This window comes from Mirounga leonina, unplaced genomic scaffold (assembly GCF_011800145.1).
Source record: "Mirounga leonina isolate KUSES-001 unplaced genomic scaffold, KU_Mleo_1.0 Mir_53, whole genome shotgun sequence".
NCBI classification, from domain to species: Eukaryota; Metazoa; Chordata; class Mammalia; order Carnivora; family Phocidae; genus Mirounga; species Mirounga leonina.
This window is the reverse complement of record NW_023270807.1, coordinates 21,581,798-21,607,127: the sequence shown is the minus strand read 5'-3', so window position 1 is coordinate 21,607,127 and position 25,330 is coordinate 21,581,798. Positions and strand designations below refer to the sequence as shown.

General features: G+C 36.1%; 2 protein-coding genes across 2 annotated transcripts in view; both read left to right on the top strand.

The window, feature by feature from the left end:
- COL21A1 (collagen type XXI alpha 1 chain) overlaps positions 1–24,956 on the top strand; it is a 233,169-nt gene extending 208,213 nt beyond the window's left edge. Inside the window, exons 18-30 of the mRNA XM_034991134.1 lie at positions 1,392–1,436; positions 3,437–3,490; positions 5,276–5,329; positions 8,438–8,491; positions 10,111–10,182; positions 11,887–11,922; positions 14,793–14,837; positions 18,517–18,549; positions 19,120–19,266; positions 19,356–19,410; positions 20,114–20,314; positions 21,100–21,177; positions 23,079–24,956. Coding sequence (XP_034847025.1) covers positions 1,392–1,436; positions 3,437–3,490; positions 5,276–5,329; positions 8,438–8,491; positions 10,111–10,182; positions 11,887–11,922; positions 14,793–14,837; positions 18,517–18,549; positions 19,120–19,266; positions 19,356–19,410; positions 20,114–20,314; positions 21,100–21,177; positions 23,079–23,266 — 1,062 coding nt within the window. The 3' untranslated portion in view covers positions 23,267–24,956. The remainder of the gene's footprint in view (positions 1–1,391; positions 1,437–3,436; positions 3,491–5,275; positions 5,330–8,437; positions 8,492–10,110; positions 10,183–11,886; positions 11,923–14,792; positions 14,838–18,516; positions 18,550–19,119; positions 19,267–19,355; positions 19,411–20,113; positions 20,315–21,099; positions 21,178–23,078) is intronic.
- On the top strand, positions 14,859–18,340 carry LOC118001147 (39S ribosomal protein L30, mitochondrial-like). The gene is given in 2 exon segments (XM_034991132.1): positions 14,859–17,800; positions 17,803–18,340. Coding segments are annotated over 2 exon segments (483 nt in total). The 5' UTR covers positions 14,859–17,745; the 3' UTR covers positions 18,231–18,340.
- Positions 24,957–25,330: the final 374 nt, after the last annotated feature.

Genomic DNA, 25,330 nt, shown 5'->3' with positions numbered 1-25,330 from the left:
TATTTAATTTTCCTTATTTTTATGCTCATGTTTTATAATGTTACTTTAAAATTTATATGGTTTTATATTATTTTCTAATTCGTATGTTTGTAAAAGTTTGTGTTTTCAACTAGACTACAAGCCCTTTGTTGATAGTCCTTGCTCACATACAACTTTTGTTCTTTGCAAAGGGTGTAGTGCCGTGACAAAATGAATGGAGCCAAATAAAATCAACATGAATTCCAATTTATGATTCAAATTCAGATTTTTAAAACCAGAACTATATGCATGTGTCTTGCATTATAATTGTGGCTAACACATTGACCAATATTGTGTTAATAAAGTCAAGATGTGAAAATCAAAATAATGGTTTACTCTCCCTGTAATAGAAGATAACTTGATCTCATTGACAGTGGCCTCTCTACCATGTGCCTTGATTTACTGAGGAGTACTGCTCTTCTTTGAGAGCCCTGATAATGCAGAGGGCTTTCAAAGAAATACTGATGGGTCCCAATTTCCTTGTCTTTCAAATTCCTTTTTGGCCATCTGTCTAGTTACTTATTTCCAGTGTTACTTATTTTAACTGAAGTGTCCTTCAGAAAGGAACTAAGAAAAATGAATAAAAAATGGAAATTGGTTAGTGCCATCACTGTTTGCTTTGGCTGGTAAAAGATTATTTTGGTAAATGCATTGAATGACTGTCAATAGAACTGCTTGCCCATTAATGAATATGCTAATGTTATTCTCAAATTGGTACAATGAACATCAATATTCTCTGAATTTTGCTGAAGAACTTCTACATCTAGGTGGAGCCTTGTGAAAGAGTTCTCTATATTTCTTTCTGTCCTCAAGCTGTGACCTGCATATTTTTCATAGTTTTATGAACAAGGGAATCATTAGGAGAAAGATTGTTGTATTTTATAGAAGGAATTAAAGTTCCTGGGTGTTTCATGGCTCAGTTTGGAGGATATTAGTCTTACTAGTTTTTAATTATGGTTGTGAGGTGGTGGGGGTCTTTGTTGTACTGAATCTGAACTCCTATGACTTGACAGTTTTTCTTGCATTATTCATTTTAAATAGTATAGGAATATGTTCAAGTGAAGTATCCTTATTTTTATCACTTATGTTGGTCTGAAAGAAGAACCAAGGTTAATATTCTCATAAGTGTTTCTTTTTGAAAGCCTTTATTTAAAACTTTAACTATCGTAGATGTTCATATAATATTGAATCCCATAAATTTTCTCCATTCCAAATTGGATTATTGTCAATAGCAGTGTTATACTGTAAGTGGATGATGTAAGTTTGAAATTATGCATTATTTACAAGTTAAAAATCCAATCAGGACTTGAATTCATCTTTAGTGATAAAGTCTATACTTTTTAAAATTGAAATACTACTTTATTACTTTTTAGGGAATGCCAGGATTTCCTGGAAACCAAGGATTAATGGGACAAAAAGTGAGTATTAATGAAACTTGAAAGATTTGGGGCTGGATCTGTTTATTAGAAGGGCAAAATGGTAATATCTTCACATAGAATACATTCTTACCACCTTCATGGCAACAGTTAATTGTTCAAATATGATATAATTTCAGAAACTATTATTTTGTCTTTATAATTAGTTTTTGTTTTGTTTTATACAGATAATATTAATTTGGGTTTATACATGTGCTTTCTATTTTACTTGGTTACTTTTCTATCTTGTGCTCTTTGACCATCCTTTTGGTATAATTTTACTACTTCCTGAACTATATCTTTAGCAGTTCTTTTAGTACAGATATTTTGGTAACAACCCTTTAGATTTTATCTAATTTTAAATATCTTTATTTTACTTTTGGTTTTGAGGGATCATTTTGTAGGGCATATGACTCAAGGTTGATGATTATTTCACTGAAACATGTTGAGGATTTTCTTCTATTGTCTGCAGGATTCCCTTATTAACTATGAAACATCTGCTCTCATTCTAGTTACTGTTCTTTTGTAACTGATCAGTCCCTTTCTTTGGGATTCTTTTAAGGCATTTTATTTGTCTTTCATGTTCTAAAACTCATTACAGTGTATCTAGATATGCATTTCTCTTTATTCGCCCTGGGGAGAATTCAGTTTTCTTCCTGGTTCTGTGGAATTATTTCCACTAACTCTGGAAGACATCACCTGTTATTTCCAAATTACATCTCTTCCAATCTTTGTTCCCTCCTTCTGGAATTACAATTAGATGAATTTTATTTCTTCTCATTTTGTCCTCCATGCTTCTGAAGAGCTTATTTTCATATCCTTGATTCTAGCATTCTGGTTAAATTTTTTGGATATATTTCTTACTGTACTTATTCTTCCTTTACTGTGTCTACTCTGCTGTTTAAACCATCAATAGATTTAAAACAAGACAATCATACTTTTCATTTCTGAAAGTTCAACTTTTCAATAACATCTTTTTATTCTTGACAGCCTCTTGTTCCATTTATGGTCCTAATCATCTTTCATGATTCCATTCTTTAATTTGTAAAGATCTCATATATTCTAAAATCTGTTTCTAACAATTCCAGTATCTGCAATTTGTTATTTCTGTTAACTCTCAGTCTTATGGCTTGCTGCCTCTTTCTTTCTTGATGAAAATGAGCTCATTGCTTCATGTTAATTGGTGTGAGTTCTGTCAGCCTAATTGGGGCATGGAGAGCTGCCTCCTGCTGGTAGCTATGGATATCACATCAGCCCCTGTAAGAGTCCTGGGTCGTCCCAGGTATTAAAGATGCCCACCCTCCCCCCATGGCTAGCCCACCATTCAGTTTCTCATGCACTGGACACCTCCAGCCTTGTTGGCTCCTGCATCTCTATCTCTGGCAAGATTTCTGCATAGATCTAAATCCTCATAATCATAGTGTCAACGCAGAGTATATTTTATTAAAATGCGGGATCTTTGAAGACCTCTCCAACTTCTTATAAGACCAGCACTATCTCCCAGAGGATGTTCTTTCCAGGTTTTTGTTCTTGTTGTTCAGGGTTCAAAGACGCCCTTGGAATACCCAGTTAGCCACAGTCCAAGAAATTGAAGTAGAAATGCTATTCTATATCCTGTATTTTCTTAATTTATGTTTACTATCATGTTTCTTCATCTATGATAAGAAAGAAAATTTTTCACATGATAACCCCCCCCCCCCGTTGTCTTACCTCACCAACTCTGTGTGAACTTCCAGGTCTTTGTTTGAAACAATGACAGTATCTCTCCTGATTTTCTCATAAAAATATATGACTTAGCGATTTCACAGACCTTAGGCCCAAATCTTTAAGGTGTTATGTTCCTGATTTTTCCATCCTATGTTGCTTCTGTTTTACAGTAGAGAAAGGGGAGGCAGACTGGGCTGATTGGTATTGAATTTACATTTCATAATGCTTTGGTGGGAAATTCCTGGAAATGGATTGATAATTCAAAATTTTAAATTTAATCTGTATTTGATTTTTAGGGAGACATTGGGCCTCCAGGACCACTAGGAAAAAAAGGAGCTCCAGGGATTCCTGTATGTTAATGTCATTATTATTAGGGTGTTTGAAATACATTTTCTATGTACCAGGAGTTCTTATTTTGGAGTTTATAAAACTGGGGAGGATCCAACAGTGAGATTTTGGGAGTCCACAAATCCATTTGTATGAAAAAGATTATGTCCATTTTTCCAGAAACCAGAAAACAAATATTCTATCTATTGATTAAAAAAACTAAGTACCATAAAAAGTCTAAAACTTTAAGTGTTCTTTTTTCATTTTTTTAAAAAAAATTACACATTTATTACACTAATGAGGAAGAATATATTCAGAAGAGGTAGTATAGGAAGATCCTTAATTAGTGAACAAATAATTTTGGAAGTTTTGAGACTGGAAGGGACATATGAGTTTGATATTAGAAGTTATGAAAATCCTATTGTATGTGTGCAAGATTGCATAAAAATTGCTAGAAGTGATGTTGATTTTAACCTGTGATTCAAATTACCTATAATAGCTTTTTCTTTAAGTTAAATGGGTATCTTTCATGTTTAACAGTTTATGACTTTATGTAAGTTAACACAGATACTTTATCCATTGCTTGGTGAAAGAGTTGGTGAATTTTGCATATAAGAGTAAATAAGAAAAATATTGTGCATTAGATATGAATTTGACTTTTGGGGAGGTTTAAAAGAAGACTGTTCCCTTTAAAATGGAATATTCAACCTCCACCTTCACTACCATGTCATTTGTTCATTGAAAGCATAAACTTGGTGGGGCGCCTGGGTGGCTCAGTCAGTTAGGCGACTGCCTTTGGCTCGGGTCATGATCCTGGGATCTTGGGATTGAGCCCCACATCAGGGTCCCAGCTCCGCGGGAGGCCTGCTTCTCCCTCTCCTACTCCCCCTGCTTGTGTTCCCTCCCTCACTGTGTCTCTCTATGTCAAATAAATTAAAATCTTAAAAAAAAAAAAAAAGAAGAAACTTGGTGATTTACCAGTATCTGAGTTAGCTTCCCGAAACTGAAGGTATTGGCTAGAACTTCATTGAACTTTGAGAATATGTATATGTAACATACCTAATATTTTATACACAATGCGATGAGCCAGTATGTTTTACATTTTATAGTTGCAGTAATATCCTCAATTGATAACAAAGCGTAGTAGTGATGACATGGTATTTTTAATATGATACTATTGAGATTATGTTTTCTGATGATATTAATTGCATATTTTTTGCTCATCACGTTTCCTTTGCTATGTTTAAGAGAAAGCAAATGCTTTAATGTATGTAGTGGCATTTAAAGTAGAATCTACCTTGTTGCTAGAGTAATTATTGTCATATTTTGAATTATATGGTTAAAAATATGATCATTTTGTAACTTGAAGAGAGATTGTTAGATTCAGAGAATTTATTAGATGGTAACTCTTTCAAAATATTGTTTAAGAAAACAGAAATTGAATGTAAAGTTGACCAGGATGACATCTCTGAAGAAACCTAATTTAGCCATCTTGACAAAAGGAAGAAAGTGAGAATATAGGAAAAAAAAAATCAACTTTTGTTTACATTTTTCTTTTACTAGCTTTCCAGGAATTTTTGCTATTTGTAGGTTATTTGAGCAACCACGTTAGGAGGGCTTTGCTGGCCTTCATGCTATCTTGCGTAGATTTTTTATTATCCTTTATTTGGATGTATGTGGGAAACTTTTCCCCATATTGTATTATTTTTTAGCAGATTATTTTGAGAATGTGTACCTTGGAAATTGATTTAATATTTTTCTAATATTGTTTTCTAAATTACTCTTGAAACTTCCACTTAAAAATGTAGGGTTTGATGGGACATGATGGCTTGCCCGGTCAGCCTGGAACACCAGGATCTAAGGTAAACAAAATGAAACTAAATAAGATAGAAAACTTTATGGAAAATGATCATTTATGTACTCAGGAAAACTTTTAACTATACTGATTTTATTTAAATGTGGTTTTAATTCTATGAACAGTCATTTGTAAGAATGAAATCTTAGAACAAAAACTAAGCATATAAAAACAGCCTGATGTAAAGCAGGTCTGGTTTAAGCAGGAAAACGTCCGGAATCTCTCACTACTTGAGCCCCTCCTCCTCTCTCATCATCCCAGGGGCACTGAGGACTGTGTAGAGTTGTATGGAGTTTGGTGCCAAACCCCACCAAATGGAGAGGGTTAGTAGTTAGGATTGAGGATAACTTTTTACCAGTTCCTGAGTCATCATCTTGATATTTTTATTTGGTAGAATGTATATGAAATTTTTGTTGTAAAATGCCTTGTCATGGGTTTTATTAGGCATTCTCTCCTTCAGAACTGTGGGTAAGATAGTATATTATCTTTACTTTCATTTTTAAAAAATGTCAGGCAAGCCTGACAAGTATGTTTAGGATGTCAGGTTAGGTTATTCTCAAGATAGAACTGATACTCTGAATACCATGGTTGGACCATTTTCTATGTATATGGAATCCTGTGCTAAGACAGCTATTTTTTTTTTTCTTTGTTTATTAGAGGCTCAAATCAAGTATGTTCTGGCTAGACTCAAACTATTCTCAACTATTTAATGGTAGAATGTAGGACAACCTTACAAAAGAAAATGATGGAATTGCTCTTTTGGAAGAATTAAACCTTTAACTAGATGTTGTCCCATGGGAATAGACCCTGGGATACAAAACGAGTAGATGAGTAGATGACCTAATCTATTCTACTTTTAATTTCAAAACTACTTAGAGAAAGAAATAGGATAAAACATCATGGGAGCCCAGTGATGAGGGAAAAGTAGCTGCCTTTTCACCAGTGGTGGATCCTTGTGAATCCTTGGAGTATTGTGTGTCCTAGCAGTAGTAAGTATGCACAGAATTGGTATAAAACCCTTACCAAGTGGAGATCCTGCACAATATCTCAAAGTCATTTTCTAAGAAGATACAGAGTTAAGAAGATATATAGTAGGGCGCCTGGGTGGCTCAGTTGGTTAAGCGACTGCCTTCGGCTCAGGTCATGATCCCGGAGTCCCTGGATCGAGTCCCGCATCAGGCTCCCTGCTCGGCAGGGAGTCTGCTTCTCCCTCTGACCCTCCCCCCTCTCATGTGCTCTCTCTCATTCTCTCTCACACAAATAAATAAATAAAGTCTTAAAAAAAAAAAAAAAGAAGATATATAGTAGTTGTAATTGGGGTACAGTGGACTCCCCCGTGGTGTTCTGGATGCTCTAATTCTTATGAATTCAGCCTAAGATTTCATCAGCTTGTTTTTATCAACCACTTCACATTGTTAGCTCACACTGAGCTAGGGGTCATTAAATCTGCTGGAATTTTCATAAAGAGTTTAGAACAATACTGTATGGCATCCACCACTTGAGTAGATTCTGCTGATATGGCTGGGAAAGCTGATATGGCTGTTTCCAGGATCAGTTTGCTTATTTTTACATGAATTACTGTAAAGTTTGTTTTCTCTCATCTTGTACTTGTGCAATTATTTTGTTAAAAATAGATTCAAAGTGTTAAAATTATACCTCTTGAATGTAATCTTTTCAGTGAGACACTTCAACTTTTTTTCATGTAGTATATTAGCTCAGGTGTTCTGCAAAAGGCCAGATAGTAAATATTTTAGTCTGAGAGCCATGTAGCTTCTGTTGCAACTTCTCAACTCTGCTATTATATTGCAAAAGCAGCCATGGACTAACTGTGTGGGATGTGCCTGTGTTCTGGCAAAACTCGATTTACAAAACCATGCTTTGGGCTGGATTTAGCCCATGGGCCATAGTTTACTTACCTCCATGTTAGTTTATCTCTGCCTGTTTTGTCAACTAGTAAGTTTGTCAACTCTGCCTTCAATATCAATTGGTATGAATTTTAGGGTGGGACAAAAAAGTTGTATTAAATAGGGCAAGGACAAGGCTGAAACTCTATGGTGAATCTTTAGAAAACATCTAACTTGGTTTATAATACCTTTTTTTTTTTTTAAAAAGCCATTAAGCCATACTATATTCTAGTTTTAAAAATTGTTATCTAAATGACATTAAGATATGTTAACATAATCAAGTCCTGTAACTGTAACTTGCAGCAAGTCTTGTCACCTCTGTGAATTTCTGCTTAATCACTTGTAAAAGTAGAAATTTTATGGAACCATTGTTCAATGGCTTAATAATGCTGTTACGTGCTGAATGCTTTAAGTCCAAATATTGTGTTCATATGTTTCAACATGAGCAACCTAGAAAACTTTTCAAAAGCTGAAAATGAAGTTGATTACCTTTACTTATTAGTACACCCAGTTTGGCTCTTGCTTTTGCCAGACATAGACTAGATTGGGATTTTAGGTATCAAAGTATATTTGAAAACGAACACTATCTTTGACAGTCTCCCCTTATTAGCCAGCAGATGTGTTCTCTCTATATATACCCAACCCCTTTTATATTTTTATATTCTTTGCCCTGTCAAGTTGGTCTTGCCCTCCCAGCTTCTATTAGAAAGGACTGCACTCGAATCCTGAAAAAGAACACGAAGTAAACATTTTCTGATTCATATTTTTTCAAAAAAAAAAAAAGCCACTGTACATTTGAAGCTAATTTTCTTTCCGTCAGTTGCATGCTGAAGGTGAGTCATGCTGAGAAAATGAAACAGGGCAAAGATGAAGATTCTCAGTGTATAGGACGTTGTTAAAATACATGGCTCTGGTCTGTGGAGTATGGAGACCCAGTTAATTAGCACTGGTTCCTGAGGTTTCGTAGCTTGTCCCTTACTTGTAGCTGCTAGCTTTAAAACATGCTTTTAGAAAGCTTTATAAATATGGGGACTCATTCCTTGCCCAAGAGAGTTTTTCTTAATAAGTAGGCTTAACATACAGAGTCTATGTTTCAAACAGTTGGAGAGTTGAAAATGTAAAAATTATTTTAAATGTATTCTCTTAAGTGTTTATATCAGATACATTGTGACTATATTTTTTAAAATTCAAATGGTTTGATGCATTGACAGGGAAATAAAGGTGAACCTGGACTTAAAGGGATGCCTGGGGCTTCTGGACTAAAGGTAATTATCATTTGAGGCATTTGCAAATATATTCAAAGAATTGTAAGTCCCCTTCATTATTTGATGTATCCCTTAAGAAAAGTTATATGAAATGAAGGATTATCTATATTACAAAATTAACAAACATGAAGGAAAATGGCCAATGCGAGATTTCATTTGTCTTTTGGACACTTTATCATAGTTTGGGTTAACAGACATAAACTACCCTTTGGCTTGATTTTGCTAGAAATGGTAAAAGCCATATGCTAATATGAACCTCCTCTTTGGTCCAGAGAATATCACTGTCTTCTGTAACTGAAGGAAAGTGTGTGTGGCTCTCACAAGTGGTGCTATTTTTTTTTGTATGCTGATTGAAGGGATTTAGTGTGGGGTCTCAGAGCCCTTTATACCAGTTTCCTCCAAACCAAGTGGTTGATGTTTATTTCAATAGGATTTTCAAATCTCTTCAAGCCTTTAACAATCTCCAGTAATATTCAACAGTTCAGGAATGGGCATAATAAGTAAAGAGGACAAAGCTCTTTCCACAAAAGAGAGTAAGCTTTAGTTGATGTGATAGAGTTTGAAATTAATGGTAAAACGCAAACCAAAAAACGATGAAGCAAGTTCAGGATTCCATCCTATATCTTACAGATATGACCTAAATGTCATTGACACATCATCACTATAACTTTCAGAAAATTTCCTTATGTAAGACTTTTAAGCAATCTTTATTTCATAAAGGAAATAATCCCTTGGGATTATCCATGGGATGATGGAGAGCGGAGGAATTAAGTTGTGGAATATTACCTGTACTGGAAATAGCTCAAGAATTTACTTCTAAAAAACAGTATTCCTTACGTACAAAGAAAAAAACATGAGTGTGTTTACTATTTAGTTACAAAGATGTTCACCCCAATATTGTTTATGAAAATAAAAATGGTGAAAACTAATGTTTAATAATTGGCATTTTATTAAAACAAATATGGTAAATCAATACAGTTAAGTACTATTCTGTATTTAAAATTATGTTTTAAAAACATAACGGCATATGAAGAACATCGCGGTATTAATATATTTTGTGGTAAAAGACATTCTAAAATGAAGCATGCATACTGAGCAAATCTTAGTAACTAAATTGTTCATTGTGTGCTTGTGAGAGGTAGAGAGAAAATCTATAACAAAGCAAAAACAGTAATGAGATTTTCAGTAATTTTAGTTCTATTTACTCACCAGTTTTGTAACAATAAAATAGGTTCTTTAAAGTAGCAATATGAGAATAAGCAGTTTCAAGGAAGAAGAGAAAGTTAATAAAACAAAAGATACCTTTGTTTATTATCACTACTTTATTATTTACTTTCTGGTTGAAGCTATGAAATAAAATAAAAATGACAAAGATTTATAAAATTTTAAAACATTGCTATCAGAATAATTTAACTAGCAAAGATAGGAAAAAGTGTAAGAAGTGTTATCAGGACTCCAGTTATCTTTTCATTCTTTACTATGTCTGCAGTAATAACTCTAAATGTCAACTAATTTTGTAACCATGGATTATAAATTGGAAATATATGTAGGGATAAAAACAGTGGTGTTTTTCATAAGCAGTAGGTTTGCAATCTTTATGTAATTTCTATGTTACCTAGGGAGAACAAGGAGCAGTAGGTCTCCCGGGAGAACCAGGATACCTGGGTTTACCTGGAATTCAAGGAAAAAAGGTATGCATTATTTAGGAGATATAATTAACTTTTAATCAGCTTTTTAGCATGTAAGTCTTCCTTTTGTGAAAGTATCATAGTAGGACTGATTATACTTTTAACGATAAGCTGACTTTTATATTTGTATATGTATGATCTGATCCACACCATGTCCATAGCTGTGGTATCTTTCATGTCCCTATATGGGTATGGTCTCCTAGATGAAGGCCTTGGATGAGGCATGCAGCTCAGAAAATGGAAACATATCCTTAAGTAATATCCTCTAAGTTCAGATTGCTTTGCTGTCAGTCCACATGAATCAGAATTTTGTAGGAAAAGTATTCCATGTCAGGCATTCTTACCGAAATGTGAACATTACTGTTACCAAAACTGGGGCAAAAGTGTAAAAAGATAAAAATTACACCCAGAATGTTTGACCATGAAGTTCCTATTTATGAAAGAGTGTATTACATAGAATTTCATTTAAAATGAATTTGAGGAGTTTAAAATACAAATCATGTATACTGATGTAGAAGGATTTGGTGAGAGAAGAGAGCAACACTTTAGGTTCATTCTCTCTCAAGTAAAGGAAGGCTGAAGCTATATCTATATAAATATTATTTGGGGGTTTTAAGACACAACTAACTGCCCATTTGTCACAGAAGTCAATCCCACTGCAAATACATACATTTCAGGATAAAAGTAAATATCCTGGCTTTTATTCTGGAAAGGATACTAACTTACATCTTCATCTATATATCCCTTGCTGTTTTAGTTTTTCTACCATTTCAATTTTCTGTTTCTCATGTGTTATATACTTGGCCCCTAGGTTATTATAACTAGTATGATCCTTGACCTTTTTTTTCCATTAAGCAGCTGGTAACACAGGAGAGACAGGGATGACACTTAGCAGCAATGAAGTGTTAGAAACTTAGTGCATATTAAGTAAACCTGTGAATATATGTTTGGATTTAGAGAAATTTAGTGTTCAAAACTTGCCCTTTGAAAGATCACCTATATTTTGTTTGTTGTAAACACAAAACTCGCTCTTTGTTTAGAGAGCATGGTAAGGTAGAAAAGAAATTTGGAAACAGTGTCCAGGTTCATCTTAGGGCAAGTGCTTATCTTTCTTGATTTGCAGATTCATTATATTAATTCATATTCATATTCATGTCCTTGTAAGAACCAGGACATTGAATTAGTTGATCTCGAATATCTCCTCTAGCTGAAAAAATCCTAGGATTTTTATTTTTATTCTGGAATATGGATATCCCCCCAAATTCATTTTTGAAGCATATGTTTTCTAAAATACCATTTCAACATAATATTCTACTTCATTGCGTCCTATAAATGTGTGGCTACAACTGGCTCAATGGAAGATTTTCAGTTTGATTTAATAAAGCAACAGTTGTCAAAATGAGTTTTCTCATGTTTGTTTAACCTCAGATGGTGGTCAATACAGAAAATTGTCTTATTCCTGGTAAAATAGAAATTGTAGTCAATTTTCCTTTCAAATGTAAGAGCACAAGACAGTGTTCATTTAGAACATCATTTTGACATAATACGATTTTACTCTCTTCCCAAATACTGTTTTGGAATCAGCTTCTGCTTATAACTTGTGGAATTTGTATGAGACCAAATATTTTTTTCTTGTGGAAAAATGTTTATTTGAAAGGATACAGAAGATCCTAGATTATGCTAAACATTAAACTGCCTTTTTTGCAGGGGGACAAAGGAAGTGAAGGTGCAAGAGGCATTCAGGTATGTTGCTGGCTTTTTTATTTTTGTTTGACAATAAAATCAGGGCTTTGCTCTTTTTAGTTCTTACGTGGTTTCCAACTCCTTCCTGTTTTGCCATCAGTATCTAATTGTTAATTCCCAGCTTTCTTCCTGTCTTCTAAACATTTTAGTCATCATCAAATCTCATTTTAAGATTCTTCTTCACTTCAGTGTTGTAGAAAACTTGGGAACCAAATAGTTCAACAAAAACAGTTATAGATTTTATTACATTACTTCTAATATCTTTATTTATATATTTATGGAAAGTATGTATGTTTCCAGAAATGCTTTGAAATGGCTTATGGCACAAATCAATTCGAAAAGAAACCATTAACACCAAATATAAAACATGTTCAAGGAAGGAGAATTATACCACAAAATTAAATCAGGCTGAGGACATCTAATGATTTAGAAGCATGTTTCATTTGGCTGTCTTAGCAACAAAGGCAAAGAACTCTAGAATTTCTGGAGGCATAAAAGGAAATTACAAATTGAAGTAATAGTAGAGTTAGACTCTACTAAGGTTAGAGTCTCAACAATTGTTTTTCAACTGTTGATTCAATTTCTTTTACTGAAGATATTCAGGTGTTATTATGATGTCTTTAAGTTAATTTTGAAATGAAGAGTGAGGCAAATTTTAAGGAAGTGTCTGTGAGGCTCTAAACCGACATATTCCAATTTCCTTCTTGGTACTGAGTTTGGATATCTCATGTGCACATCAACGTGTCCAAAACAGAACTTGTCACCTTTCCCCATAAACCATCTCCTACTCTGTTCTTTGTCATGGTAATTGGTAGCACTGTGTAATGACCTGAGGGGAAAAAGTCTTGAAAGTTATCTTAAAATTCATTCTCTTCTCTCTCCACCAGCAGTTTCACATCTAAGTCTCTCTGGAACTTGGCCCCTTCTTCCTGTCCACACTGTCCTAATCATTTCTTGTCATGGCTCTCAGATTACTGCAGTGTCCTCCTCACTGGTCCCAAAAGTATTGAGTGCAGTCTCCTTCCTTCCTCCCATGCTCCTACCAGCATGCAATAACTAAGCTACACATCTGCTCAGGAATCCTTCCGTGGTGCCCCACACATTTCAAGATAAAGTCTGTCCCGGAAAGTGCTTCCTTATTTGACTCTTTTTGGTCATTTAAGGTTGAGTCTTTTTCCCTACCCTATAAGATGCCCCTTCTGTCAGATACCCCTTCCTGTTCCGGTAGTATCCAGCCCAGATATTTAAGTATGCATTTTCATTATTCTTGATTTAATGGCTTATCTTTCCCACCACACAGTAAGCAACATGAAGGTAAACAATATCTTTGTTTCAGTGTCCCTCTGGGCCAGCAAATAGGTGTCACTCAATAAATATTAGGAATTCACTTAAGTAAGTAAGTGAATAAATCACGATGCAAGAGTGATTTAAAATTTAAGTCACTAGATCATTCATTGATTATATTACCTAGGTATTTGTTTTCCTAGAAATTGCTAATTATCTTGTCCAACATAGGGATGAAGTAGTGCTTTAGGGGCTAGGACCATGTATTATATATGATGGATATCCAAAAGTATTTATTAAAGGGACAAATGTGTTTATATCTTTATTAATTTTCCTCTCTTATTTGTCCTGATTTAAAGATCTTCATGCAAAATGTTTTCTATGGTACTCATCATACTGAAGTATAATTGACATATAATAGTATATGGTTGACCCTTGAACAATGTCGGTTTGAACACCCCAGTTCCACTTAAATGCAGTTTTTTTTCAATAAATATAGTACAGTATCATAAATGTATTTCTCTTTGTTACGATTTTCTTAACATTTACTTTTCTCTAACTTAATTGTAAGAATAGGATATATTACATATAACATACAAAAGATGTATTAATTGATAGTTTATATTATTCATAAGGCTTCTGGTAAACTGTGGTCTATTAGTAGTTAACTCTGGGGGGAGTCAAAAGTTATACACAGATTTTTGACTTTGAGGGAGGTTGGTGCCCTCAACCTCTGCATTGTTCAAGGGTCAACTATATTGCAGGTGTACAACATAATTATTCAAAATTTGTATACACTGTGAAGTGGTCACCACAATAAGTCTAGTTACCATCTATCACCCTACATAGTTACAAATTTTTTCTTTTGATGAAAACTTTTGAGAATCACTCTCTTAGCAACTTTCAGATATACAATATGGTGTTATTAACTGTAGTAACCATGCTATACATCCATCCCCAGGACTTCTTTATTTTATAACAGGAAGTTTATGTCTTTTGACCCCCTTCACCTATTTCACCCACACCCCTCCATTCTGGCAAACATTATTCTGTTCTCTGTATCTATGAGCTTAGGTTTTTTGGTTCGGTTTGGTTTGTTTGTTTTATTTTGTTAGATTTCATGTATAGGTGAAATCATACAATGTTTGTCTTTCTCTGATTTATTTCACTTTGCATAATGCCCTCATGTTCCATCCATGTTGTCACAAATGGCAAGATTCCATTTTTCAAAATATATGAGTAATATTCCACTTTGTAGTGTATTTTTAATTTTTAAAAATTCCTTTAAAGATGTCTTCTTGTCTTGGCATGTGTATAGTCAGCACTGAACATAGTTATGTCATTGAAATTAACAAAATGTCCACAGCCATTGGATTTTTAAATTATTTTCATGTTGTTAATATTAGGGTTGATTTTTTTTTTTCTTCCTCTGAGAGACTTCTTCCTCTCTTGCATCATTTTATATATTTGCATCACTGGTTTGGTGACATTTCTTCTTAACCACAGGTTAATACATAGTTTGTGTCTTAGTTGTGATTGCATTATATGTGTGCAAGCTAATCAATAATTTTTATTAAATTTTAAAGGGCCAAAAGGGAGAAAATGGAAGAGAAGGGATCCCGGGGCAACAGGTATTTTTGTTTTCCCTGATGGTCAATGAAATAATGAATCACATAACTGGATGGTGTTGGGAGCCGGTTACTTGCAAATGGAAATGAGTGGGAAGAACGGCAGATGTAGTACACACTCTAAGCACGCGAGGAAGAAAATGTCAGGTGGTGATGCTGATAATGGTTGGCTTTAGTCATTTGCCTTATATTTTCATTTTTCTGTACTGATTGGTGACGGTTATACTTGCTTTTCCATGCTTTTTTCTGGTCAAGTGAATGGCTGTCTTGGAATAGTTATTGGCCAAAGGCAGCCATCCAATGGCAGTATCTCCGTATCTACTGTTCAGTCTTGATTTATTTCTTGACATGCGAGTAGTTGAAGCCTGTTAGGAGGGGAGGAATGTACTTGTTTCCCTCTTATGGGTTCAGAGATAGAATTTACTACGCTGGAGATTAATTAGATACTATCTTGAGGGACTGTGTTACGGAATAGATTCATAGTAAAATTGTTTTGCTTCTTCCCTGTCTAGACTCTCCTCACTAAGTAGTGTTTGTAGTGAGATTGCCATATGGCCTGCAAGTTCAGTCAGAGCTAAATGGGGCCAAAAGAGGCCTACAAATGATTTGTACTTGATGTAGTTTGCGTGCTGCTGAATTGCTGAGAGTTGAGCTCAGATCCAACTTGGTCCACACTTGGAAGGGCAAAGTGTACACATGAGTCCCCTGGTGGGGTAGACCTCTTTCGAATGTGACATTCAAGAGATTCAGTAATTACACTGGTTCTGAAGAGAGGGGGATAAAACTGAGTGGTGTCTTTGAGGACAGAGGTCCCTGTGTCCCTCAGCTGGAGAAGTGAGAGACCATGGGGGCGAGGTCTGAAAGCATATGGTCACAAGGTTATCTATAATAGAGGATGGAAGGTTAGTGCTGGTATTAAGGAGACTTGAGAATTTAGAAGCTAACACCAAGAACAGAAGTAACTAAGAGGAGAAATGGCCCGACTTTGCCTGCATACAACTATGTTCAATAAAATGTGTCTTTTGATTTTGATGCTCCTCCACTTGACTCCGATCCTCTTGATGATACAGCCAGCTCTGTCCCCCTTCTCCTCACAGACAACACAGACTTGCCCCCTTGGTTTCCCTGAGTTAATCACACAATATGTTTAAACAGCTGTACTCATAGGAGGACCTTCACCTCTTCATCCATTCAACCTCTGCAACTCAAGCCTTTCCCCCCAAATTCTTACAGTAACTGAAAAGAAGGTTATTTCCTGTCGAGTCTGAGCTCCCAACTTCGCTAGGTCACTGGCTTCCGGATGACACTCTCCACAGTTCCCTTAACATGTTTTCTTTTCTCCCTCACTTCTCAAGGGAAAGAGCGGTCTGCTCCCTGGGCAGGATTTGAGTTCCCTAGAAAGCTTCTGCCCTAGATTTGTTGGCCGCTGCATTTCTCACCACCAGGAACTCTGAGCCCTCAGGGAGTACCTGGGGGTCAGAGCAACTCTTGCTTTTCAGCAGCCGAATAGTTGTCCCAAGCTCTTTAAATAAACAGTACTAGTTACCTGTCATTTTACCAAGTGCTGCAAGTGTGTGATTTCTTGGCTTTTGTGTTGTGTTTCGCTCATGAGATCATCCTGGTGGATTCTCAGATGACAGCTGTTTTCAGTTTCAGCTCTAATTCAGTTCTAGTTGTGCAAACTGAACTCTCTTCTTACCCAAGCTACCGGTTGTAGGGTTATGTCTGGTAGGGAACACCCCTGCGTTTCTTCAGAAACCTCAATATTTAAAGAATAGTCTTACAGTGTTTTACTTGCTATATTTACATGAAAACTTGGTGTTTTTATGCTCTCATTTTGATTTGAGAATCTGCCTTTCTCTGTGCCATACATGGATTTTTCCCTAATTTGTCTTCCCTTTTGTCTAATCTGGGTATCTTTGTTCACGGAACCTAGAGATGAAGCCAAATAAATATTCAAACGCAAAATATATAGTGTGAAATGTTATATGCTAAATTTTGTATTGAATTGTGGAACACCCTTTCTAATTGTAAAGTTGAATCATGAAATCCTGCCTGTGTACGTGTGAGCTCCACCCTTGTTCCTGAACTGGTATGGGGTGAGTTTAGAGCCTGAGTGTACAAGGAATTTCAAAAATGGGAAATTCTAATGCCTTTCTTGAAAGTTCTTATCACCTGTAATGTGTCATTGTAACGAACTCCCAACTAGAAGTGGGAAGTAATTTAATAGAGCCATCCAGATGCATTCAATGATTGTAACGGTGGGTGAGTTTCCTGTGTGGGCTCCCCAGGGTGTGTATCACTTGGGGAAGAATACCATTTATACCTCACATGGCTTTTCTAATCTCTGAATTACCAGCTGTGAATGGTTTAGGTATAGGACAGATGGGTATTTTCTTCCCTAGTAATCATTTTGAATGGCATATTTGCTTTAACTCATCTTTTACAAATAGTACTCAATTGAAATTTAATTTTAAGAACATAAACTTGGGAAAATAGAACATTTAATCGCCAAATAAAAGACTAAATATATCTTACCTGATTTGAGTTTAATTTCCATTAAAGTAGTAACGTATTTAAAAATCAGAATAGAATTTAAATAGAATTCAGCTAGAATCCCATTCTAACCTACATATTTGACCTGCATATATAAAAATATTCATATCTAAGAATGAAATAGTTACATAAATTCACATTTTCCTATTACCCAGTTAGCATATTGCCTAGTCATTAGTCTCCTTTAAAAAGACAAAAAAGGTGATGGCCCTTGAATGGGCGGGACGTGGCCGGATCAAAAGTGCGCAGCGTCGCAGTTGGTACATGCTGTGACGGCTGGGGTTGAATGTAGCGCTTGGTGATCTTTCCTCTTTTCTTCTATCATTCGCCTCAGAAGAGAACAGTCACCACACTCATGGCAGGGATTTTGCGCTCCATAGTTCAGAGGCCCCCAGGCAGACTCCAAACTGTGACAAAGGTGTGGAGTCTCTTATTTGCACGGATTGGATTCATCACAAATTTACCAAGTCAAGAATTCCAGATAAAGTATTTCAGCCTTCACCTGCAGATCATGAAAAATATGGTGGGGATCCACAGCACCCTCATAAACTGCATATTGTTACCAGAATAAAAAGTACAAAAAGACGTCCATATTGGGGAAAAGATATAATAAAGATGCTTGGATTAGAAAAAGCACATACTCCTCGAGTTCACAGGAATATCCCTTCAGTGAACGCAAAACTGAAAGTGGTTAAACATTTGATAAGGATCCAGCCCCTGAAGTTGCCCCAAGGACTTCCAGCAGAGGAGGACATGTCTAACACGTGCCTCAAGAGCACTTGGGAATTAGTGGTGCGGTGGCATCTAAACCCCATAGGCCAGGAAGCAGTTAAGTCCTAAGGCCAGAGCAGTTTCATATTAAAAAATGTAAATCATTTTTATTTAAAGGTAGTGAGAAAGTGTTCTCATTAAAACATATTTTAGATACTAGTCCTTTTCACTGGCTAAAAAAAAAAACACAAAAACCCAAAAAAGGTATCATGTGTAATTCTTTCACTGATTCTATCAGTACTTTTCAAATTAAAAACTAAAGTTTGATTAAACCTGTGGCAAAAAGTGCATGCCACATTTCTAGTACTGTACCTTGCACAGTTATTATAGTTTTTTTTCCTATTAATTTTCAAAGGGAATTCAAGGCCATCATGGTGCAAAAGGAGAGGTATGTTTCTTCATGTCTTATGCTCTCTTTTCAGTCCTTATTGCTTCAATTTTCAATGCTGTATAAATCTAGCTATTGACATCACAAACAAAATGCTTTTCATGTTCTTCAGTTCTTAAATAGTGATTTTCATAATATGTGGATTCATTGAATTAGTTACGAAATGTTACATATTTGTGAACATTAATGGTTCTTCTAGATTAGGAGCTCAGTTTTTTCCTGCATATATTCAACAAAGAACATGGTGTTTCTGTATTTGTCTCTTTAGAATTTAAACTCTTTGGGAACAGGACTGTGTCATGTTTGCTGTTTCTCTGGCACTAAACGTATTGCCTACACAATACGCTCAATGAAGAGAGGATATTTGTGGAGTTGGGGGGATGGGTGGATGGATAAATATATGAAGTTTCTCTTCTGATTAATAACAGCATTTCACAGCTGTTCCCTATATAATGTACATCATATATACCTATGTATATAGTCATATGCATATCCTTAAGGAATTCTGTGATGCAATTATACCTTCTGAAACATTTAAATAGAGCTTTTAAAGATTTCTTCTGATTTCAGAGAGGTGAAAAGGGAGAGCCTGGTGTCAGAGGTGCCACTGGACAAAAAGGAGAGTCTGGGATGGACGGCCTGATGGGGCCTGTGGGTCCCCAGGGGCAGCGTGGGGTAGCAGGTCCTCAGGGACCTCCAGGATTGGATGGGAAACCTGTACGTATTCTGCTTCTTCCATAGTTCTTGTGTTCTCATTGCTTTTTACTTGGTATGTACATGTTATAATGCCAAATAATTTGATGCAGGGGAGAGAATTTTCAGAACAGTTTATTCGACAAGTTTGCACTGATGTATTAAGAGGTAAGTCTCAAACAGATTTTATTTCTTTTAAAGATTTTTATTTATTTGACAGAGAGAGACAACATGAGAGAGGGAACACAAGCAGGGGGAGTGGGAGAGGCAGGCTTCCCGCGGAGCAGGGACCCCGATGTGGGACTCGATCCCAGTACCCTGGGATCATGACCTGAGCCGAAGGCAGACACTTAACAACTGAGACACCCAGATGCCCCTCCAACAGATTTTAATAACTTTAAAGTTACTAAAGTAGTACAGATTCTTGGTAGAAATTATAAAAGATATAAGTAAGATAAGAAAATAAAGGACATTTATAAACCCGTTTTTTTTCTAGATGAGTATGTTTATGAAGATGAAAATTATATGTTCTCTTTTGTAATCTTTTTAATAAAGAAATTTATCATGATTTCACCGTGAATTAAATTTTCTTTTCTGACATAATTCTGAAAATTTAACTCATAAATATGGATGTCTTCAATTTGCCAGTTTCTTTTTTGAGGTTTGTTTTCACTTTTCCCTCCCATTTTAAGCAATTGCTACAATAAAATGATGACACAGACCATTGAGTATTTCCAGAGTTAAATTCCTAGAAGTGAAATTATTGGTCAACAGACCAATTGGCATCTGTAAATTGTAAAAAATGAGTAGAGATGTTACTAATGCACATTTGCCATTTAAACATAAGGGGTGGGACTTCTTTGTTTTTAAGCTCAGCTACCAGTCTTACTTCAGAGTGGAAGAATTCATAGTTGTGATCATTGCCAGTCCCAGCACGGTTCCCCTGGTATTCCTGGGCCACCTGGTCCCATAGGCCCGGAAGGTCCTCGAGGATTTCCTGGTTTGCCAGGAAGAGATGGTGTTCCTGGGTTAGTGGGTGCTCCTGGACGTCCAGGTGCCAGAGGATTAAAAGGTACTTTATGTGCATAAGCAAACAAACAATAAAAAAGGGTATGGTTTGTATTTACCCTCTAAACTGATTTAATAGGCAAGGGTTCATCTTTGTTTTTATGATGACAGAAAGCTCTTGTATACTTCAGTCTCTAAATAATTTGTCAACTAGTTAAGCAAATTTTCTATTTTCTTAAAGCAATATTCTGAAGTAGAGAAAGGTTAAAGTTTAAAGCTTGTGAAGTGACAAATTAGAAAACGTTGACAATGCACTTAGAGATTTTTCCTGAGTCTTTAAGAAGGTCTTTAAATAGAAAGACACAGACACTATTTCCTTTATTTTGACCTCAGTAACTTCTGTTACCTTATTGAAAAGGTTTTTTTCTCTTACAGGAAAAATTATGTTTTGCAACCAAACTTCCTAATGGTCCACAACTTCTCTGTCTTTGAATGTTTATATGAAATGTCATTTGATAATACTTCCCTTTTCAGTTACTATTATATGAACAATTTAGATGTTCAATCACAGTAATAAATAAACAACTATGATTACGAGAAAGGGCTAATAATCTCAAGCCATTTTCCTTTTTAATATGTAATCCTTGTTACATCTTTCTAGATCACTGATAATTTTAGAAATTTTTGCTTCAAAAATTCCATTTCCCATGAGAAATAATAAATGGCAAGCTATTTTTAAAAGATTTATTTTTCTGTCAATGTGTGTATGAACAGCTTTGAAAGAAACAATCTAGGAGGAAGTGATTTTATAGGAAAAGTAAGCTTACTCCTGTCTTTGACACTCTGCAGGTCTACCAGGAAGAAATGGGGCAAAAGGGAACCAAGGGTTTGGGTACCCCGGAGGACAAGGTCCTCCTGGTCCCCCAGGTAAGACTTGTTATATGCTCATAAGTGTTGCTGCACATTTGGCTTTAAGAAAATCATCACCAACCTATGTCAAAAAATTTAAAATCAAGACATTTGTTTCCTTTTTTGAATGTTTCACATTCAACACATTGAGCTCTAACTCCTAGACTTTTCTTCCTCTATCATATTCATGAATCACTCAGGATTTTCTCTTGTTTATCATTTGGATGCCTTAGAAAACCACTCTGTAGATTAGTTCTTGAATGGTTTTAGTCACCCATGTTTATCTAGTGTGTATCACTGTTCAATCTTTGATTCTCAAGAAAGCAGAATAACTGAATGGAGGACTCTTAAGTCACCCTCTGCTAGCTATGTTTTTTTTTTTTTTAAAGATTTTATTTATTTGACAGAGAGAGACACAGCAAGAGAGGGAACACAAGCAGGGGGAGTGGGAGAGGGAGAAGCAGGCTTCCTGCGGAGCAGGGAGCCCGATGCAGGGCTCGATCCCAGGACCCCGGGATCATGACCTGAGCTGAAGGCAGTCACTTAACGACTGAGCCACCCAGGTGCTCCTAGCTGTGTTATTTAACTTTGTTATGCCTCCGTTTCCTCATTTGTGAAATGGTGATGAGATGTTATGTGCCTCATGACATTATTGGAAAATGATGTGAGTTAATACACGTAGGGCATTTGGAACAGTGCATAACAATCATGTTTTCTTTTTTCTTTTTTTTTTTTTAAAGATTTTATTTATTCATTTGAGACAGAGAGAATGAGAGAGAGCACATGAGAGTGGGGAGGGTCAGAGGGAGAAGCAGACTCCCTGCCGAGCAGGGAGCCCGATGCGGGACTCGATCCCGGGACTCCAGGATCATGACCTGAGCCGAAGGCAGTCGCTTAACCAACTGAGCCACCCAGGCGCCCTCATGTTTTCAATAAATGTACTATTTAAAGATTTTATTTATTTGAGAGAGGGAGAGAGAGCACGCATGCGAGAGCATGCACGAGCAGACTCCCGCTGAGCAGGGAGCCTGATGCTGGGCTTGATTGCAGGAGCCTGAGATCATGACCTGAGCCAAAGTCAGATGCTCAACTGGCGAAGCCACCCAGGTGCCCCTTATTATTGTAGATGTTATTACCTCAAGAAGCTTTTGAGTGGGTCAAAGGATTCAACAGTCTTTATGTAAAATACTTGGAACAGTATCTACAGTTGTAGTTAAGTGCTAAATAAATGTTTCTTAGTAATAGCAGCAGGAATGATTAGTAATAGTGCCTCAGACTACTCTGCCCCATTTCAAAAGCTGACTATTTTGTTCTTTTGAGTCATCAACTTTTTAAAAGGCCAAAATCCTACGTTAACTCTCCTTCCTTTGAGCATGCTAATTGAACTAATTAGGCAATGATTCACAAATGAGTGCTATCACACCTTTGTGTGTATGTTGATCACAATTATTGCATGGTAGTGACTGTATTTAAGTGTGGAAACTTAAAAATGTGTCTAATGAGAATAGTCATTTAACTGCAAATATGGCACAAAAGTGACAGTAAAGTTTTAGATCACTGATCTATTCACTTGCAAATTTATAATGATATTGACAGAAGATATGCTGGAAGGAAGAAATGTTTGGGCAGCCCACCAATTAAAATATTAGAATGTTAGCTCTGTGTCCTAATCAGCATGATTGCTATATTAATATAGCTTAGCCCCAGTTTTATAAAAATTGCTGATGATTTTTGAATAGTTCTTTTCCACATGGGAGGTATATAGGATTAGCAAGAGAGTCCCCCCTCTTTTCACATCTGTGCAAATACGTAAAACTTAAAAAAATTTTTTTTTTCAGTTTAAATTTCTTACAGAATCAGCTCTATCATCATCAACAACCAAACTCCTCTGTTCATATATTGCTCATGTCCCATCTTAGGTCCGGAGGGCCCTCCTGGAATAAGCAAAGAAGGTCCTCCAGGAGACCCAGGTCTCCCAGGCAAAGATGGAGATCATGGAAAACCTGGAATCCAAGGGCAACCAGGACCCCCTGGCATCTGCGATCCATCACTATGTTTTAGTGTAATTGTCGGAAGAGATCCATTTAGAAAAGGACCAAACTATTAGTGTCTGATGCCTCACTCAGCAACCTAGGCATGGTGCTTTTCTCTTGTGGTCTTTTGCATCTCAGGAAGATAACAACAGTAATCCCTTGAAAAGAAACTAAAGTACCTCGGTGTTTTTATTATTATTTTTTTCTTAAGGAAAAATATATAAAAGGTCACATATACTGATTCTAGAGACCCTGCAGTAATTCAAAAGCCTTTAGATTAGTAGCATTAACTAAATCTCAAGGGTTTCTTGTAAGTCCATTTATTTTAATCAAAGTTGAACATTAAAAAAACCCGCCATTGCCTGTTACCAGTCAATTTCAGTCACTGTGAAATATTTCACATTCAGCCTCCATGCAGCAGAGTATTTGGGTTCAATTTCATGTCTGTGTGAATTTCATGTTTCATATCTCATAGCACATGCTTGTCACATTAGCCAAAACACATGTCTGGTGTCGTTGGAAAGAACATCAGGGCTGACACTCGGTTAGGACCGACTGTGTTGCCACTTACTCCGGTGTCTGTCCTAACTGGGGAGGGACAGTGGACTGGTGGGTGTTCAGGGTTTTGAATGATCACCTCTGAATGAGATGAAAGTGTTCCTTAAGTACATGTGCAAACCCTCAAATTATGCTGAGAGACAGTATTGATTGCATGGGGAATGGTCAAAATGGTGTCACGTTAAGAATATGTTAGAAAAAAGTTTCATTGTACCTGGTCAGTATGTTCCAAGGAAATGCAGGTTCAGGAATGCTAAAAAGACTTCATTCTTCACATTTGCTTAGTAATTGGAATGTTTGTTGTATGCCTTCATCTTCCATTTCACTTATTATATGTGTATGTTCCTATATGTTAACTTTGATTTGTAGCAAAGCTAATGGGAATAAATGCTCTAGTCAAAAGGAAAGATAACTCCACAGCTCCTAGTACATGTTGATATTTTTAGCAGACTTTAAAATATTATGAACAGTCTTTGTGTACTGTACTTACTGCTTTTGTAAGGAACATGTTTGAGATATTTCATCCTAATCATGCTCTAAATTTTGTTACATGCTTGTTACTCAAAGTACAATAAAGTTTTGTACAGGCCTGTTTGCCGTGGTTTCTTTTTTATACATAATTTGAACTGATGGAGGAGTATAGTATCCATATCCCATAGTCACTTATTCAGTGGATATACTTTATTATTTACCCTATTCTCTACAAACTTGTTCATCTGAAATAAGAACTTAGAAATTCGGTTGGTATGCTACTCACATAAAGATATGGTGCAGCATCTCCTTCCTGGCCCAAGAGTGGCTGTGGATCTGTGTTTAGTTTAACTGACGTGTCATTCTACCACTCTGATGAGGACCTCATAACATTCAGTAGCAGAGTTGGCACAAGGCTTGTTTTTTGTTGTTTTTGCTTTTTTTATTGAAGTATGGTTGACACACAGTGTTACATTAGTTTCAGGTGCACAACATAGTGATTCAGCAGGTCTGTACGGTGTGCTGTGCTCGCCGTCTGTCACCACACAACGCTAAAACATACAGTGTAGCCACCGTCTGTCCCCATACGCTGCCGTAATGGTATCATCGACTGTATTGCCTCTGCTGTACCTTTCATCATTCCGTAACTAGGAGCCTGTATCTCCAACTCCCTTTCACCCATTTTTCCCATCCTCCCATTCATCTCCCCTCTGGCAACTATCAGTTTGTTCTCTGTACGTATAGGTATGTTTCTGCTTTCTGTTTGTTCATTTTGTTTTTTAGATGCCACACGCAAGTGAAATCATACGGTATTTGTCGTTCTCTGACTTATTTCACTTAGCATAATATGCTCCAGGCCCATCCATGTTGTTGCAAATGACAAGATTTCATTCTTTTTTATGGCTGAGTAATATTCCATTGCATATATGTACACCACGTCTTCTTGATCCATTCATCGATCAGCAGATGCTTGGGTTGCCTCCATAATTTGGTGGTTGTAAATAATGCTGCAATAAACGTAGGGGTGCATATGTCTTTTTGAATTAGTGTTTTTGTTTTCTTTGGGTGAATATCCAATGGTGAAATTATTGGATCATACAGTATTTCTA